The sequence below is a fragment of the Lepidochelys olivacea genome, assembly GCF_965140295.1.
Source record: "Lepidochelys olivacea isolate rLepOli2 genome assembly, chromosome: 15".
NCBI lineage: Eukaryota > Metazoa > Chordata > Testudines > Cheloniidae > Lepidochelys > Lepidochelys olivacea.
The window spans coordinates 2658076-2677736 of record NC_140425.1 but is presented as its reverse complement, the minus strand read 5'-3'; the positions used below and the strand labels follow the sequence as shown (position 1 = coordinate 2677736).

The window sequence follows — 19661 nt, the reverse complement described above, 5'->3', positions numbered from 1 at the left end:
CTGACTGTTGCCGTAGGAGAGCCTGCACCATTCACCTAATGAGGGTTACTGTGTCACACTCCCTACGTAGCTGCTCCCCTGCTTCTCCCCTTAGGGCCAATTAAGAGTCCTCCACCCACACTCCTGCCCGAAGGGCCTGCTACAGGGGATGGCCATGAGGAGAAAGTGGGGGGCTCACCAGGATGAAGTCCGTTTGGTAGGTAGACAGCATCAGCACCGAGACGTTGTGCTCGGCCAGTGGCGCGATGACCGACTTGGCAATCTTCGTCACTCCTATGGCCTGGGAGCTGGTGGAGGACCTGCCGTTGGACAAGACGTTGAGCACCAGCCAGGTGGAATCCACCACCTGCATGAACTCTGACGGGGGCAACTCTGAAATGCCAAGAGGCTGAGGTGAGACTCCAAGCAGGGATTCAGACGCAGCATTAGAAACGGACATGTCAGACCACCTAATGACTAGGTCACCTAGCACCTATCCCTTCCCAGCCACAGCTCAGAGTGCTTTACCAGGAAGTTAGAGGTTATCAGCCAGTATACAAATTGGGAAACTGAGACACAAGCTCTCACTGAGCTGCTCAACATCACGCAGCCAGAGGGAAATAAGCCAGTTGCATAGAACTGTTTCAGCACATTCAGTGCATTCCCATTAGCCACGCTGACCATTTAAGAAACTGTATTAATTATTTGTGTTGCAATAGCACATAGGAGCCTAGTCACGAACCAGGACCCCGTCGTGCGAGGCGCTTACAGAGAGGACAGAAAGAGCTTGCACTTTGACTCCACACCCACTAAGTCAGTGGCTCTCAACCTTCCCAAACGACTGTACTTCTTTTAGGAGTCTGATTCGTCTTGCCTACCCCCAAGTTCTACCTGACTTAAAAACGACTCGCTTACAAAGTCAGATCTAAAAATATTTAAAAAAAAAAAAAAGTGTCACAACACACTATTATTGAAAATTTGCTTCCTTTCTCATTTTTACCATTTATAAAATAAATCAAATGGAATATAAATATTGTAGAATCATAGAATCTCAAGGGACCTCAGGAGGTCATCTAGTCCAACCCCCTGCTCAAAGCAGGACCAATCCCCATTGTACTTGCATTTCAGTGTATATTAGATAGAGCAGTATGAACAAGCCTTGTAGGAAATGTAATTTGTAGGGACTTCGCTAGTGCTTTTTACGTAGCCTGTTGAGTTGACATACCCCCTGGAAGACCTCTGCGTAGCCCACGGGGTACATGTATCCCTGGTTGAGAACCACTGGACTACGTGTCCTACACCATTCCAGTTACAGTGCTCTCTGGCTAACCATCCCACAGCGCTCCCAGAAGTGGTGGTTCTGGAAGGTTTTGAAAGGCCACCTGGGACCCAGTGAACTATTGCAGCTTCCTAGACCACAGGGCCGGAAGAGAGCATTGCGATCCAGTCGGACGGCCTTTCTGACAGGCCAGAGACCTTTCCCTGAACTTGTTCCTGTTTGAACCACAACATCTCTCAAAACATCCAACTGAAAAAACGGCTAGTGCTAAAAATCCACCACAACCCTTGGGAAGTTGTGCCACTGGTTAATTGCCCTCAAAAATTTGCACCTTATGTCTAGCCAACATATCCAGCTTCAGTCTGCAGCCATGACTCATTATACCTTTGTTAGGCTGACGAGACCTCTGTTGTCAAGTGTTCCCCATATAGGTACTTAGACTGATCAACTTACCTCTTAATGGTCTTTGTTAAAACAGATTGAGCTCCTTGAGTCTATCACTATAAGGACAGGTTTCAGAGGAGCAGCCGCGTTAGTCTGTATTCGCAAAAAGAAAAGGAGGACTTGTGGCACCTTAGAGACTAACCAATTTATTTGAGCATAAGCTTTCGTGAGCTACAGCTCACTTCATCGGATGCATCGAAAGCTTATGCTCAAATAAACTGGTTAGTCTCTAAGGTACCACAAGTCCTCCTTTTCTTATCACTATAAGGCATGTTTTCCAATTCTTTAATCATTCTCCTGGCTCATCTCTTAACCCCCTGCAATTTATCACTATTAGTCTTGAACTGCGGACACTGGAATCCTCGGCAGCAATTGTATTCGTGCTAAATACAGAAGTAAAATAACCACCCTGCTCGTACTCTCTGTTCCTTGTTTATGCATCCAAGGATTGTATTAGCCCTTTTTGCCATAGCAGGACACAGGGAGCTCACGTTCAGCTGACTGGCCCCCATGACTCCCAAGTCTTTCAGAGTCACTGCTTCTCAGGATAGAGTCCCCCCCATCCTGTAAGTATGGCCTGCATTCTTTGTTCCTAAGTGCATGACTTTACACTTGGTTGTATTTAAACACTGCTTGTGCCCAGCTTCTTGAGTGATCCCACTCTGTATCAGTGACCTGTCCTCTTCATTATTTACCACTCCCTAGCCTTTGGGTCACCAGCACACTTTCAGCAGTGATTGTTTTCTACCATGTCAAAAAGTGTTAAATACCCTAGAGCCAAGAACTGATTCCTGTGTCCCCTCCCCACTGGAAACACACTGTTATGGTGGATCATATTAAAGAAGTTCTGTATTAAAATCACAAATGAGTTTAATACCCTGGAATTTAAACTATGGGGAATTACTAATTAAGAGGTCTCTTGGTTTTTGGTCTCTTATTTTTACTGTTTCTCTCCCTCTGTGTGAAACTTGCAAGCTGCTAATTGTGTTAGTACATCTTAAGACAGAGTCTGTTCTCAAAGCAATACTTTGAAACAACAACAACGGCTCACACAGAGAGAGACTCAAAGCAATACTTTGTAACAGAAACAGCACACAGACTCCCCGCCCTTTAGTTGTATTTATCTTGCTTTGTTAACAATTGCGATTAAAATAGAGATAAAGGATGGATGCGGATGGATGCTTGGCGTGGATAATAAATTATCAGGAAGGTGCCAGCCTAAGAATCCAGCGTCCATCGGCCAAAGAAGGCGTCAAGTGGAAACACCCAGAGGACCCCGGAGGGCAGACTGGAATCCACCCAACAGCCTCAAGGGTGGGAGAACCGAAGAAGAGAACATCTGGCAGCACGGAGCCGTCAGGAATGTGCCATCTGCCGATTGATTCAGCAACAGCATGGTGAAGCAATTCCCGTAGACTGGCATAGGAATAAATTCCTATAAAAACGGACTCTAGAAACAGAACTTTGGGTCTGATTCTGCAAACCAACTTCCAAGAGCATCTGACAAGGCCCTGCTCCCTCCTCGTGTCCAGGCCACCTGGCCTGTGGCTTGGCATGAGCAACTCTAAGGCTGATAATTATGATAACAACCTTGCAGAACCTGTGTGTGTTTGAATGAATGTGTGAATAAATATGAAATTGAATGGAATGTTATAGCTATAACTAACTGCTTACGAGGATTCTTTCTGTACCCACAATAAATGTCGCATTTTGCCTTATTCCCTTTAAGAAGCTCCCGCTGGTTTTTATTTCATTGGTATAACACCCACCTGAAGAAAATTCCACATTTAACCTATCAGCTAGTTTTTAATCCATTCAGCGTGGGCCATGTTAATTCTGTACTGTTCTAATTTTGTAATCAAAAAGCTTGTCTGCATCCACACTGGCACCAGAGGGATGCAGGCTGAAGACACCACAGAATGAACTAGTTCTTAGCATGCACGTCCTCCAGTTGGAGCACACGGTCCCTTACAAGCATGCTAAGGAGACAACAGTTCCTACAGCATTAGATTTCTCTAGTAAAGAGAAGGCCAATGTGTCAGCAGCAGAGTTGGGAAGAGCTATCTAATCTTTCAACTCCAAGACCTGCGCCTTAGGCCAACGGGCTGATCTGCCCACGCCACCACCTAACCCCAGCCTGTGCAGAACTGCACAGCCTGGTTTATCCAGCCTAGATCTAAGGGAATTCAAGCCAGGCCAAGACTGGCTCAACATGCAGTCCTGGGGAAGAAGGAGAGCTCTGCTCATAGCCAAGAGGCTCAGTCACTGGTTCATCATCGCTCCCATAACCGCATTGGTCGTTGGGGCATCATCATTGATGAGCAATCAATCGTCTCCACCCGATGATTGTGTGGCAGTGAGTCTCCGCGAAGTCCATTCCTGTCCACTCTTACGTTGTCAATTCATCTCTTCTTCTGTCTACCTCTTCTTCTCTTCCCCTGCATTTCCCTTGGATGATGATCTTGGATAGCCCAGATCTTGTTACATGGCCGCACCACTTCAGCTTGTGCTTCTTGACAGTCGTCAGGAGGTCTTCGTATAACCCAGCGCATTGGGCGATGATGTAGTGGACCTCTTCATTAGTGACATGGTCGAAGTAGGAGATGCCCAGGATTTTAAGGAAATCTCTCATCTCTACTATCTCTATTTTCCATTGAAGTTCTGCCATAAGGGTCCGTGTCTCGCACGCAAACAGAAAAATGGAAATGACCTGCAGTTTCAGTTTGGATTCCAGGGAGATGTTCTTATTCCTCCAAATTGGCTTTAGGGGTGTGGGGGGAGGGGGTGCAGGGGTCAGGGCAGAGGGCTGGGGTTGTGGGGGTGCTCCCAGCCCCCATGCCCTGAGCGGCTCACGGCGGGGGCTGGAGGGGATATGCCCTAATTCCACCCCCTTCCCCAAGGTCCCAGGAGCAGAGAGCGCGCTGCAGCTCCGCTTTTACCTCTCCCGCTGGTAGCGAAGCTGATCGGCCACAGGGAGGGGGAGAAGGAGGGGCAGGAACCCAGCACGCTGGGGGAAGAGGCGGGGGGAGGGGGAAGCTTGCCTGCCCTGCAAGGAGAGAGGGGTGGGCAGAAAAGAGTGGGCCGGGCAGGATTTTTAGTGGCACGCTGCTGTCTGCCTGGGTCCAGCAGACAGCAGCGTGCCATTAAAAATTGGCTCGCGTGCCGTAGGTTGCCGACCCCTGGCTTAGAGGGAATTTAGCAGGCAGGAGGTGAGTTCAGGGAGTCTTCAATGAAGCAGAGAGACGACAGATTTAGGGGTAATACCTTCTTCCTTGTACTAACCGTTCTATCTGAAAGTAAATGGTGGTGGTTCTGTACCTTTGCTGCCAGACAGGCTGCATAAAATAAATGAACAAGGTGCAGTTTGAAGCTGTATCCATGGAGTCTCTCATTTGGTTTAATCATAGACTCCTAGAAGATTAGGGTTGGAAGGGACCTCAGGAGGTCATCTAGTCCAACCCCTGCTCAAAGCAGGACCAATCCCCAACTAAATTCTCCCAGCCAGAGTTTTGTCAAGCCTGATCTTAAAAACCTCTAAGGAAGGAGATTCCACCACCTCCCTAGGTAACACATTCACCACCCTCCTAGTGGAAAAAAGTTTTTCCTAATATCCAACCTAAACCCCCCCACTGCAACTAGAGACCATTACTCCTTGTTCTGTCATCAGCTACCACTGAGGACAGTCTAGATCCACCCTCTTTGGAACCCCCTTTCAGGTAGTTGAAAGCAGCTATCAAATCCCCCCTCATTCTTCTCTTTCGCAGACTAAAGAATCCCAATTCCCTCAGCCTCTCCTCATAAGTCATGTGTTCCAGTCCCCTAATCATTTTTGTTGCCCTCCGCTGGACGTTTTCCAATTTTTCCACATCCTTTTTGTAGTGTGGGGCCCAAAACTGGACACAGCACTCCAGATGAGGCCTCACCAATGTCCAATAGAGGGAAACGAATTTAAAATTAAAATGCAGGTCTTATCAGTTTAGCGTTATCCTTGCCCTTGCTTTTCCTTGCCGAGTTTTCCAATGTCTGGCACGTATTTGGATACTTTAAGCTGCACACAGGCTTTTGAGTAATCAGCTGTTAACTGGCTCCGAGAGGGACAGAGGACAGATTTCATGTGTGAAAATACCTGTTCACACAGGTATGTGGATCCAAATGCTGAAAGCATTGCAAACGCAATTTTCTTCAAACAGTTAAATTTCACTGGCAGGGACGTCCAGCAGGTCAGAATAGAGGCCCCATGATCTCTCTCAGTCGCTTCAAGTTCACACCACAGATCTTCAAATTTTGATGCCCAAAACTCTGAGCTTTTTAACTGAACGAGCTGCATTTCGAAATCTTCAACACCCACCCACTGAAACACAGACAAATCCAAATTGCTTTCGTTGAACTTTTTAGGTTTAATTAGAAAAGAAAGCATTGGGCCAAATCGCTGGAAATCTTGAAACCTGTCAGAAAATTCTGATTCCAGTTCTTGCATGTACATTCCAATCTCATCAGCACTGACCGTGCAACATGTCGATGGCTCTTCTATGTGGTGGAAGTAGCGGAAAGTCGAAGTTCGACTACCCCAAGAAAAAACTAGTTTTACAACAAATGCCTTCCAGGCTTCATAAAGATCCAGAACCATTTGCCCTGCACCCTGGAGACAGAGGTTGAGTTTAGGTGAGCAGTGATGTCCGTTAGAAACATGAGCTTACACAGCCATTAGTCATCATCCAGTTTGGGGTAGTTTTGTGCTTTTTCAGAAAAAAGGCCTTGATTGCATCAAAACAGTTTACAAAGCACACCAAAACCTGGCCACGACTCAGTCACCGAATGTTGCTGTGAAGTGGAATGGCGTTATAAGCACTAAAGAAAAGGAGGACTTGTGGCACCTTAGAGACTAACCAATTTATTTGAGCATGAGCTTTCGTGAGCTACAGCTCACTTCATCGGATGCATGCCGTGGAAACTGCAGCAGACTTTATATACACACAGAGAATATGCTATCACCAGCAGGAGAGTGAATTTGTGTGGGGGGCGGAGGGTGAGAAAACCTGGATTTGTGCTGGAAATGGCCCAACTTGATGATCACTTTAGATAAGCTATTACCAGCAGGACAGTGGGGTGGGAGGGGGTATTGTTTCATGGTCTCTGTGTATATATAAAGTCTGCTGCAGTTTCCACGGTATGCATCCGATGAAGTGAGCTGTAGCTCACGAAAGCTCATGCTCAAATAAATTGGTTAGTCTCTAAGGTGCCACAAGTCCTCCTTTTCTTTTTGCGAATACAGACTAACACGGCTGCTCCTCTGAAACCTGTTATAAGCACTGTCCATCTCGTCTAGCAGTGCTTGAAACTGTCTGGGTCAAAGCAGTCAAAGCAGGTTGAGCAATAAGGACATTCACAATTCGTGCCACTGTATTTATCACATTATTAAGCTCGAAATTAGAAATTTTAGTATACAGGTTTTCTTGATGGAGGATACAGTGAAATTTGACTGTCGGGCAGCCAATTTGATCAAGTAACTTTACAAATCCCTTCTGTTTTCCAACCATGGCAGGAGCACCATCTGTTGACATCAGAAAAATATTGTGTGAAAACTCCTCATTCTTCAACATGGTTTACAAAACTTTCCACTGAATCTTCCCCCTTGGTTGTGCCATGCAGGGGTTTTAGGAAACAAAGTTCCTCTTGGATTTCATCGGAAGCACAATATCATGCAACAACTGCCAAAATGTGGAACATCGTTTATATCCACGCTCTCATCAACTGCAACACTAAACACTGCTGTCTCTTTTAATGCAGTCGTCTGCTTTTCGTTAATGTATCTCTCAACTGTTCTGGCAGAGACAGGCAGTTCTTTTATTCTAGATACAATCACATCTTTATTTGGCAAATCATGGAACAAAACCTCTGAACTGCTGAGAAAAACTTCTTATATATTCCTCATCTGTAAACGGCTTTCCGTTTTTTACAGTGCACTGTGCAATCTTGTAACTTCCTTCTGTAGCTTAATTTTTACTTACACTTAAGCGTTTAAAAACACTGCTTTGCTTCTCATATCCTGCTACTGCCTTTTGGATCGATTCAGTCTTGTCTGCTTCGTCAGAAAAGGTTTTCTCTTGCTTCGTTTCAAAATGTCATCGAACACTTGATGTGCGACAAACAACACTTTCACAACAGAAAGCACAAACAGCACGTTCCTTCTTTTGAATAAATCCAAATGTGTCTGTCCAAGAAGGCTAAAATGAATGGACATCTGACTTTGCTTTCTTAGGAGCTGACATTTTGTCAAATGTACTCCTCAACTCAAAGCAGGGGAAAAAGAAAAAATCGCGACAGACGGCACGCACAATGTCAAACGCAGTGCGCTGTTCCACATGATGTGGTATAAGCAGCAAATCAGGACTTAAAAATATCCCAGTGGTGCTGGAACAAAACCCCCCCTGCCCCTGTCTGCACCCCTCACTGCCCCAGGCTGGGGCCAGTGGGCCACAGCTGGGGGCGGCTGCAGCACGCCAGGCCGAGGCAGGAGCAGAGCCCTGGGCCGGTGGCCGGGACCCAAGGCCAGCAGCGGGCTGAGCGGGGCCTGGACGGAACCCCAGCTGGCAGGGGGCCAGCGGCCGGTACGCCAAGCGGGCAGCAGAGTGCCGCTGAAAATCAGCTCATGTGCCGCCTTCGACAAACGCCATAGGCTGCGGACGCCTGCTCTAGAGACACCTCCCCCTCAGCCGCTCCAGCAGGAGGGACCCTGCCACCGGAGAGCCAGCATTAGCACTAGGTGCCAAGACTGCTCCCCACACCCTGCAACCTTTCCTGCCTCAGGATGCTCTGTGGGGCTGGCGTCCCTGCCAGTGCGCTTCCTGCCTAGCCACAGCATTTCCACCAGGAAGCCAGGCCCTACAGTCTGGCAGGGCAGAGCCTGGGTCCAAGGTGGCTCAGCTGAAGTGGGGAAGATGAAAGCAAGACAGCCTAGGAGCCAGTCAAGAGTAGGGGGCATGGCAGAAGCCATGAGGCTACTGCAACAAGTACAGAGACCCAGCTGCTCCTGCTGCCTGAGCAACGCACGACCCTTCCCCACGGCAGCCAGTAACATCCCATTTGCGCAGCCATTCGTTGTGCCAAGCCTCGCCAGCTGCAAGAGCTGTGCAAGCAGGCCAGGACACCACTCAAGGAATGAATGGGGGCAACAGCTCCCTTGGATGGGGACTTACTGTTCCCATGCTGCAGTGAGACACACGCTGACTGGCGACAGCTTGCTAGTTCCAGAACAGGGCTCTGTCCCTTTGCTCGTGCATGCCTCTCCCTACCCAGGAGAGGTAACGCAGGAACAGTCTCCATGGAGCCAAAAGAATTTCCTGCTTAGCTTGGAATCAGTGCTGTATGTTTATGCAGTATCTGAAGAGCGAGTGCCATACAGGCAGGCAGGCAGGCAAGCTTACACTCAAATAAATTGGTTAGTCTCTAAGGTGCCACAAGTCCTCCTTTTCTTTTTGCGAATACAGACTAACACGGCTGCTACTCTGAAACCTGTATATGCATAGTGAGGCGGTGCGGTTCCCCGCTGCTCGCTCGGAGAGAGACGGGTCCTCCGGACATCAGAGTGGGTGGAGCCAGGGAGATCTGAGCCCGCCCCCAGAGGGTCAGGTGTGGCAATGGAAGTATAAAGGCCTGACCCCAGAGCTCATTGAGAGAGCAGACGCCTCCGGCCTAGCTCGCGATTGGGAAACCCCAAGGACTGGCCCGACCTGCCCCGCGCCAGCTACCCAGAGAAGTTGCCGAGTCTGCCCTGTGCCAGCTATCCTGAGGAACCCATGAAAATGCTGGACCCCGCTGAGGACACCACCCTGACCCAGGTACCTCAAGAGGGGGAGTCTGGAAGTAGCCCGGGGGCAGCTGACCCGAGTCTGGCTGCAGCACTGCCAGATCCCACATCAGTGTTGCGGCCAGGATCCCCATGGACGCGGGTCTTCTGCCGCTGCTAGGGCCCCGGGCTGGGACACAGTGGAGCAGGAGGGCCTGCGTCCCCCCTGCCACCCAACTCACGGGTGGCCGTCTCCCCCTCTCCCAGGCCCTTTGGGGCCTAGGGCCTGGGCTTGCTAGTATATACGGTTACTGCTCAGCCCCTGCCTGAGCGCCTGACTCACTACTGCCCCGCCCCGCCCCAGGGCCTGGGATTACGGTGTTTAGCTCTACCTTCATAAAGGCCGCAGAGGAAGACTCCCGCAGCCGGACTAATTCCCCGCAAGACCTATTCCCAAATTTAGTGAGGCGGTGTGGTTCCCCACCACCCCAGAGAGAGGCGAGCCCCGGCTAACCTCTCTACAATATGCAATAGCTATTAAGGCACCAAAGCACCAATTACCACCCCACACTCACACTATGCGACATTTAAAGTACTGGACTCCTAAAAGAGGTACAAATTACACCTAAAGCAACTATGGGAAACAAGTGATTTTTAAGTGGTTCAACTACCTGAGAAAAGACACTCCAGGAGTTGATAAAATACTGGGAGTTTCCTAGTAGGCAAAGGCCTGCTGCCCCAGCTAGCAGGAGTCTTGCTTTGTCTGGCATTGAGCCCTTCAGCTCTCTGTATCTAGAACAAACAAACTTTTGACATGGCTGTGTCTCCACGCTAGGCTTTATGCCAAAGATTTCTCACCGGTTGAGTCCCAGCAGTAACAGAAGTAGGTCTAACACTTGAGCCATCTACATCTGCTCACCACACAAAGTCCTGATGCCACCAATCCAAATCAGCACTCCCACTGGTGAGATCTTCGTGAGACTGGAATGGCGGTAGCAACAGTGGGAATTTCAAATTAAAGAGACTAGTGCAACAAACCAAAGAATCTCAAGGCATCTTCAGAGCATCAGAGAGTTTACCACTGGTTTTGTCAACAGTGAAAGCTCTCATTAAGGTTGGTCTTAAGCAGCATTCTCAGAAACAACCATGAAACAGGACACACAGGGAGTTAAGATTCCAACAATAGCCTAAACTCTGCTAGGCTACATAGAGGGCTTTGCTTCACAGCTATATCAGAGTTAAGAAAAAACAGGAACAGCAGTACCCAGTTTTTAGGAGGTGCTAAGCATCCTCTGCTCCCATTAGATGGCCTTAGGCAAGTAGCTTCCTCTGTGCCTCAGTTTCCCCTAACAGTAAAATTGGGTCCATAATGGTACTGACTGCTTGTAAAGTGCTTTGCAGTTTACAGGTGAAAAACATCAGGTCATGTATGTGCAACTCAACTGAGATAATACTGAACGAAGCTTAGCAAGGAATTAGAGAGGAGATGACACTCGGTTGTCCCTTCAGACTGAGTTACTCTTGGTTTGCCCTTCCCCTTACTCGTGGACCCACTTCAGAATGGCAGGGCCAGCTCAAGCAGGTGGAAGGCTCTCCACAAAGAGCATCCGAATACCTCTCCTGCCTTTCCTTCCCCCTGCCCGCCTGCCTTAAGAGCCCAGATTTAAGCTGATCCCTTTCCCCACACCTGTGCCAAACTGCTCTGCCATGCTCACTGCATCAGTCCCACAGGGTGGTAGGGAAACCAGAAGGAGGGTAGTTAGAATAGTAGAAGGAGGTTTCCTACTGAACAGGAAGAGGGGTAACCTGCCATATACTCCTGAAGTGGGAATGGGGTCAAGTGAGCACCAGCGCTTAGTCCCCAGGTCACACCACTCCACACTATGCAGCATGAGCACAAATGACAACAGCAGAGCAGCCTCTGTGGGCTTGTTCCCCTTCCTTCCACTCCCATGACACAGCCCTTAAAACCACAGTTGAAGCGGCTCTGGGACTTGGACATGGGGGGAGGATGGGCCTAGGGAACATGGAGAGGAGTCCAGCCACCCCAAGGGACTGCAGCTTTGCAGCCTCTTGGAAGGTGCTTATTTGCTTTCAAGCTATAGAGCAAATCACATTGGGGTGGGACAGCTGAGCCAAATGAAGAGGTTGATGAGAACCCAGGCCCTTGACATGCATTTAACACTTGCCCTCCCACCCAAAATACCAGGCTCAACAGGAGGGCAACAATCCAGAATTGGCTGACCAGCACTCAATAGATAACAGTAATGTATCAAGTGGGTTCTAGCCCACGAAAGCTTATGCCCAGATAAATTTGTTAGTCTCTAAGCTGCCACAAGGACTCCTCGTTTTTCAGCAATGTATCACTCTTTAGATCCTTCTGCATATCCTTTTAGCCAGTTGAAAGGCACCCTTTCTCTGAATGCAGACTAGAGCTGCATGCCCTTGCTAGTCAATACCCTCCCCTTTCTGTTGATCTCTCCTCTCCATTACAGATTTGCTTCCATCACTTCTCCTTGCCCTTCCTTGTCTTTCTCCAGATTCCCTAGCCACTCCTGCGCTGCTCAGCTGGAACAGCTCATTATGCACACCATCAGTAAGATTGCCCCTTGCAGAAGTGGCAACAGAACTGGGCTCAGCCTCTTAGGGTATGTCTACACTACGGAATAAGGTCGAATTTATAGAAGTCGTTTTTTTAGAAATCGGTTTTATATATTCGAGTGTGTGTGTCCCCACAGAAAATGCTCTAAGTGCATTAACTCGGCGGAGCGCTTCCACAGTACCGAGGCTAGAGTCGACTTCCGGAGCGTTGCACTGTGGGTAGCTATCCCACAGTTCCCGCAGTCTCCGCTGCCCATTGGAATTCTGGGTTGAGATCCCAATGCCTGATGGGGCTAAAACATTGTTGTGGGTGGTTCTGGGTACATATCGTCAGGCCCCCGTTCCCTCCCTCCCTCCGTGAAAGCAAGGGCAGACAATCGTTTCGCTCCTTTTTTCCTGAGTTACCTGTGCAGACGCCATACCACGGCAAGCATGGAGCCCGCTCAGGTAACCGTCACCCTATGTCTCCTGGGTGCTGGCAGACGCGGTACGGCATTGCTCCACAGTAGCAGCAACCCCTTGCCTTGTGGCAGCAGACGGTACAGTACGACTGGTAGCCGTCATCGTCATGTCCGAGGTGCTCCTGGCCACGTCGGCTGGGAGCGCCTGGGCAGACATGGGCGCAGGGACTAAATTTGGAGTGACTTGACCAGGTCATTCTCTTTAGTCCTGCAGTCAGTCCTATTGAACCGTCTTATGGTGAGCGGGCAGGCGATACGGACTGCTAGCAGTCGTACTGTACCATCTTCTGCCGAGCAGCCATGAGATGTGGATGGCATGCAGTCCTTCTGCACCGTCTGCTGCCAGCCAAAGATGTAAAAGATAGATGGAGTGGATCAAAACAAGAAATAGACCAGATTTGTTTTGTACTCATTTGCTTCCCCCCATCCCCTGTCTAGGGGACTCATTCTTCTAGGTCACACTGCAGTCACTCACAGAGAAGGTGCAGCGAGGTAAATCTAGCCATGTATCAATCAGAGGCCAGGCTAACCTCCTTGTTCCAATAAGAACGATAACTTAGGTGCACCATTTCTTATTGGAACCCTCCGTGAAGTCCTGCCTGAAATACTCCTTGATGTAAAGACACCCCCTTTGTTGATTTTAGCTCCCTGAAGCCAACCCTGTAATCCGTGTCGTCAGTCGCCCCTCCCTCCGTCAGAGCAACGGCAGACAATCGTTCCGCGCCTTTTTTCTGTGCGGACGCCATACCAAGGCAAGCATGGAGGCCGCTCAGCTCACTTTGGCAATTAGGAGCACATTAAACACCACACGCATTATCCAGCAGTATATGCAGCACCAGAACCTGGCAAAGCGATACCGGGCGAGGAGGCGACGTCAGCGCGGTCACGTGAGTCATCAGGATATGGACACAGATTTCTCTGAAAGCATGGGCCCTGCCAATGCATGCATCATGGTGCTAATGGGGCAGGTTCATGCTGTGGAACGCCGATTCTGGGCTCGGGAAACAAGCACAGACTGGTGGGACCGCATAGTGTTGCAGGTCTGGGACGATTCCCAGTGGCTGTGAAACTTTCGCATGCGTAAGGGCACTTTCATGGAACTTTGTGACTTGCTTTCCCCTGCCCTGAGGCGCATGAATACCAAGATGAGAGCAGCCCTCACAGTTGAGAAGCGAGTGGCGATAGCCCTGTGGAAGCTTGCAACGCCAGACAGCTACCGGTCAGTTGGGAATCAATTTGGAGTGGGCAAATCTACTGTGGGGGCTGCTGTGATGCAAGTAGCTCACGCAATCAAAGATCTGCTGATATCAAGGGTAGTGACCCTGGGAAATGTGCAGGTCATAGTGGATGGCTTTGCTGCAATGGGATTCCCTAACTGTGGTGGGGCTATAGACGGAACCCATATCCCTATCTTGGCACCAGAGCACCAAGCCGCCGAGTACATAAACCGCAAGGGGTACTTTTCAATAGTGCTGCAAGCTCTGGTGGATCACAAGGGACGTTTCACCAACATCAACGTGGGATGGCCGGGAAAGGTACATGACGCTCGCATCTTCAGGAACTCTGGTCTGTTTCAAAAGCTGCAGGAAGGGACTTTCTTCCCAGACCAGAAAATAACTGTTGGGGATGTTGAAATGCCTATATGTATCCTTGGGGACCCAGCCTACCCCTTAATGCCATGGCTCATGAAGCCGTACACAGGCAGCCTGGACAGTAGTCAGGAGCTGCTCAACTACAGGCTGAGCAAGTGCAGAATGGTGGTAGAATGTGCATTTGGACGTTTAAAGGCGCGCTGACGCAGTTTACTGACTCGCTTAGACCTCAGCGAAACCAATATTCCCACTGTTATTACTGCTTGCTGTGTGCTCCACAATATCTGTGAGAGTAAGGGGGAGACGTTTATGGCGGGGTGGGAGGTTGAGGCAAATCGCCTGGCTGCTGGTTACGCGCAGCCAGACACCAGGGCGGTTAGAAGAGCACAGGAGGGCGCGGTACGCATCAGAGAAGCTTTGAAAACCAGTTTCATGACTGGCCAGGCTACGGTGTGAAAGTTCTGTTTGTTTCTCCTTGATGAAACCCCCCGCCCCTTGGTTCACTCTACTTCCCTGTAAGCTAACCACCCGCCCTTCCTCCCTTCAATCACCGCTTGCAGAGGCAATAAAGTCATTGTTGCTTCACATTCATGCATTCTTTATTCATTCATCACACAAATAGGGGGATGACTACCAAGGTAGCCCGGAGGGGTGGTGGAGGAGGGAAGGAAAATGCCACACAGCACTTTAAGCACAGCACTTTAAAAGTTTACAACTTTAAAATTTATTGAATGACAGCCTTCTTTTTGGGGGGCAATCCTCTGTGGTGGAGTGGCTGGTTGGCCGGAGGCCCCCCCACCGCATTCTTGGGCGTCTGGGTGTGGAGGCTATGGAACTTGGGGAGGAGGGCGGTTGGTTACAGAGGGGCTGCAGTGGCAGTCTGTGCTCCAGCTGCCTTTGCTGCAGCTCAACCATACACTGGAGCATACTGGTTTGGTCCTGCAGCAGCCTCAGCATTGAATCCTGCCTCCTCTCATCACGCTGCCGCCACATTTGAGCTTCAGCCCTGTCTTCAGCCCACCACTTACTCTCTTCAGCCCGCCACCTCTCCTCCCGGTCATTTTGTGCTTTCCTGCACTCTGACATTATTTGCCTCCACGCATTCGTCTGTGCTCTGTCAGTGTGGGAGGACAGCATGAGCTCGGAGAACATTTCATCGTGAGTGTGGTTTTTTTTTCTTTCTAAGCTTCACTAGCCTCTGGGAAGGAGAAGATCCTGTGATCATTGAAACACATGCAGCTGGTGGAGAAAAAAAAAGGGACAGCGGTATTTAAAAAGACACATTTTATAAAACAGTGGCTACACTCTTTCAGGGTAAACCTTGCTGTTAACATTACATACATAGCACATGTGCTTTCGTTACAAGGTCGCATTTTGCCTCCTCCCACCACGTGACTACCCCCTCAACCTTCCCCCCTCCCTGTGGCTAACAGCGGGGAACATTTCTGTTTAGCCACAGGCAAACAGCCCAGCAGGAATGGGCTCCTCTGAGTGTCCCCTGAAGAAAAGCACTCTATTTCAACCAGGTGACCATGAATGATATCTCACTCTCCTGAGGATAACACAGAGAGATAAAGAACGGATGTTGTTTGAATGCCAGCAAACATACACTGCAATGCTTTGTTCTACAATGATTCCCAAGTACGTGTTACTGGCCTGGAGTGGTAAAGTGTCCTACCATGAAGGACGCAATAAGGCTGCCCTCCCCAGAAACCTTTTGCAAAGGCTTTAGGACTACATCTAGGAGAACCTCAAATGCCAGGGCAAAGTAATCCTTTCACATGCTTGCTTTTAAACCATGTATAGTATTTTAAAAGGTACACTCACCAGAGGTCCCTTCTCCGCCTGCTGGGTCCAGGAGGCAGCCTTGGGTGGGTTCGGGGGGGTACTGGCTCCAGGTCTAGGGTGAGAAACAGTTCCTGGCTGTCGGGAAAACCGGTTTCTCCGCTTGCTTGCTGTGAGCTATCATCTTCTTCATCCCCAAAACCTGCTTCCGTATTGCCTCCATCTCCATTGAAGGAGTCAAACAACACGGCTGGGGTAGTGGTGGCTGAACCCCCTAAAATGGCATGCAGCTCATCATAGAAGCGGCATGTTTGGGGCTCTGACCCAGAGCGGCTGTTCGCCTCTCTGGTTTTCTGGTAGGCTTGCCTCAGCTCCTTCAGTTTCACGTGGCACTGCTTCGGGTCCCTGTTATGGCCTCTGTCCTTCACGCCCTGGGAGATTTTCACAAAGGTTTTGGCATTTCGAAAACTGGAACGGAGTTCTGATAGCACGGATTCCTCTCCCCAAACAGCGATCAGATCCCGTACCTCCCGTTCGGTCCATGCTGGAGCTCTTTTGCGATTCTGGGACTCCATCATGGTCACCTGTGCTGATGAGCTCTGCATGGTCACCTGCAGCTTGCCACGCTGGCCAAACAGGAAATGAGATTCAAAAGTTCGCGGTTCTTTTCCTGTCTACCTGGCCAGTGCATCTGAGTTGAGAGTGCTGTCCAGAGCGGTCATAATGGAGCACTCTGGGATAGCTCCCGGAGGCCAATACCATCGAATTGTGTCCACAGTACCCCAAATTCGAGCCGGCAACGTCGATTTAAGCGCTAATCCACTTGTCAGGGGTGGAGTAAGGAAATCGATTTTAAGAGCCCTTTAAGTCGAAATAAAGGGCTTCATTGTGTGGACGGGTGCAGGTTTACATCGATTTAACGCTGCTAAATTCGACCTAAAGTCCTAGTGTAGACCAGGGCTTGGAGGGGAAAGCAAGAGAGTCTCATTGTAGCATTGCAAGCTGAACTAGGTCTGGTCCCATCCCACCCCCCCAAAGACCCCATCAAAAGCCTGGTCCTAGACAGGTCTTTGTTGCACCAACTCCAGCCACCCTGGTGCACCTTGTCCCACCAATAAAACCCTTGAAATTGTGCAGTCCCGTGGCACAGGCAGAATCTGAAGTGCAGTGGCCACGCGCTCAGCGGCCCTGGCTCCACTCTCTCAGGTGTGCATGGCAGACATCCCCCTGGCAGTCACCAGCATGAGACACTGGCAAGCACAAGAGAGGACTCAGGACTGGGTTAGAGCAGCAAGGGTGCAACTGCCCCCATCGTAACCTCAGGCACATCTCAGAGAGAGGGACCGCTCCCATGTTTAGTGCCCCTCCTCCTTCCCTGCTCCCAAATGATCAGGAACATCCATAGCCACCGCCCCCCCCCCCACCCACACACACTAGTGGTGCACAGCAGGTAGCCCTCCCCCTCAGGAAGAGGGGAATGTAATGAATGGTCGGTTCCTCCAATCAGCCCTGAGTGTTCAGCCAAGCCCAACCTGGCTGGGATCCAGGAACTAATTACACAAAAGCTGCCTTTGCAGGCATCAGCCAGGCATCAGCCAGGCATCCTTGTTGCTTCCTTCCTGCCCCCACTGCGCTGAACCTCCTGCCCCTTCCCAAGGCAGGAAAGAGAGATCCTTGTTGTGATTCTCTCCCAGCTGGGTTTGGGGATATCTGTTGTGCATTTGGGGCCTCAGCTTCTTCAATGCACTGGGGACCCAGCTAACTAGTCTCTGCATCATTTGACATGAGGAAAAGCCACTTAATTGCAAAATCTGCTTCCCTTGAGAGGCTGAGGACTGCCAAAGCCAAGTAGTTGCAAATTACTTTTGTTTAATTGCCTGGTGACATTCCCCCCTGCATCCAAAGCAGCATTCCAGATGCAGGCACCACATTACAAAACACTCTGCTCCCTGACATCCAGAAGCTTGAGTGACAACAGGATTCCCTGTAAAGACTGAAAATGCAGCTCCCACGTAGATGGGAACCTGCCCAAGAAAGTTATTCTGCTACAGCCCGGATCTCACCTGCCCAAGGTTAACAGCGCTCCTCCGTTAGAGCAAAAGGCCAACTACAAACCTTCACTGGGGAGAACAGAACTGCTGAGCAATGCCATCTGGGACAGCAGTGACTGGCAGAGTCAGCCAGGGGCTGGGACAGCCAAGGTCAGCAATGGATGCCGGCTTTGCAAGGGTGAGAATTTCTCCAACTTGACCAAGTGAGCTGGTCTGGCCAAACCATGCAGAAGGAGTGTGGGACAAAGACATTCAGTGACAGATGGGTCAAGCTGTAACTTTGCATCAAGAGCAGCATCAGGGTTAGCAGTGAAGCTCTAATTGTAACTGAGCTGAGAACAGAAACATCACGCCTAAGAACTCGAGATATTGCATCAGATCAGGGGAAGAAAGGAAGCAGTGTGTTGGATCTCAGCAATACAGTTAGACTGTGAATAGACGTGGCAACTCAAGTGGTGATTGGAAGAGAGAGAAGAATTTAGTTACCTGTTGATGCAGGGCTCCTTAAGCAGCAAAAGAAACATCAAAGCTGAGCTCTCCAGACTGATCAGAGATTGCTTGTCTGACGACAGCTGACCAAAAGGAATACAGTATAAAAGCTTTGGTGGATCAGATTCAGTCCAGACCTTCAGAGGGTTTCTCCAAGCCATAGCGGTTAATGATGGACCAGAGATTCTCAAACTATGGTCCGCGGATAGTTCCCTCCAAGGTGCGCATCTGGGCGGCTGCACACCAGAGAATGAAGGGCCACCCCCCTAATTAGTGGAGCCGTGCAGGCCTCCAGATTAGGCCTCACCAATGCCGAACAGAGGGGAACGATCATGTCCCTTGATCTGCTGGCAATGCTCCTACGTATACAGCCCAAAATGCTGTTAGCCTTCTTGGCAACAAGGGCACACTGCTGACTCATATCCAGCTTCTCGTCCACTGTAACCCCTTGGTCCTTTTCTGCAGAACTGCTGCCGAGCCATTCGGTCCCTAGTCTGTAGCGGTGCATGGGATTCTTCTTTCCTAAGTGAAGGACTCTGCACTTGTCCTTGTTGAAGCTCGTCTGATTTCTTTTGGCCCAATCCTCCGATTTGTCTAGGTCCCTCTGTATCCTATCCCTACCCTCCAGCGTATCTACCTCTCCTCCCAGTTTAGTGTCATCTGCAAACTTGCTGAGAGTGCAATCCACACCATCCTCCAGATCATTAATGAAGATATTGAACAAAACCGGCCCCAGGACTGACCCTTGGGGCACTCTGCTTGATACCGGCTGCCAACTATGCATGGAGCCATTGATCACTACCCGTTCAGCCCGACAATCTAGCCAGCTTTCTATCCACCTTATAGTCCATTCATCCAGATCATACCTCTTTAACTTGCTGACAAGAATACCGTGGGAGAACATGTCAAAAGCTTTGCTAAAGTCAAGGAATAACATGTTCACTGCTTTCCCCACATCCACAGAGCCAGTTGTCTCATCATAGAAGGCAATTAGATTAGTCAGGCATGACTTGCCCTTGATGAATCCATGCTGACTGTTCCTGATCACTTTCCTCTCATGCAAGTGCTTCAGAACTGATTCCTTGAGGACCTGCTCCATGATTTTTCCAGGGACTGAGGTGAGGCTGACTGGCCTGTAGTTCCCAGGATCCTCCTCGTCCCCTTTTTTAAAGATGGGCACTACATTAGCCTTTT

General features: G+C 49.7%; 1 protein-coding gene and 1 long non-coding RNA gene across 5 annotated transcripts in view; both read right to left on the bottom strand.

Annotated features, from left to right (window-relative positions):
- The window catches only part of CASTOR1 (cytosolic arginine sensor for mTORC1 subunit 1), a 45770-nt gene that overhangs the window by 7284 nt on the left and 18825 nt on the right, over positions 1–19661 (bottom strand). For all 4 annotated transcript variants that reach the window (XM_084648684.1, XM_084648686.1, XM_084648683.1 and 1 more), the window contains exon 3: positions 179–372. In XM_084648684.1, the coding sequence (XP_084504810.1) occupies positions 179–372 (194 nt within the window). The remainder of the gene's footprint in view (positions 1–178; positions 373–19661) is intronic.
- Positions 14829–16627, bottom strand: LOC311531372. Its single transcript, XR_014714209.1, has 2 exons — positions 15970–16627; positions 14829–15381 (listed from the first exon to the last, which is right to left on the bottom strand). It is a non-coding gene; the product is annotated as an uncharacterized lncRNA (long non-coding RNA).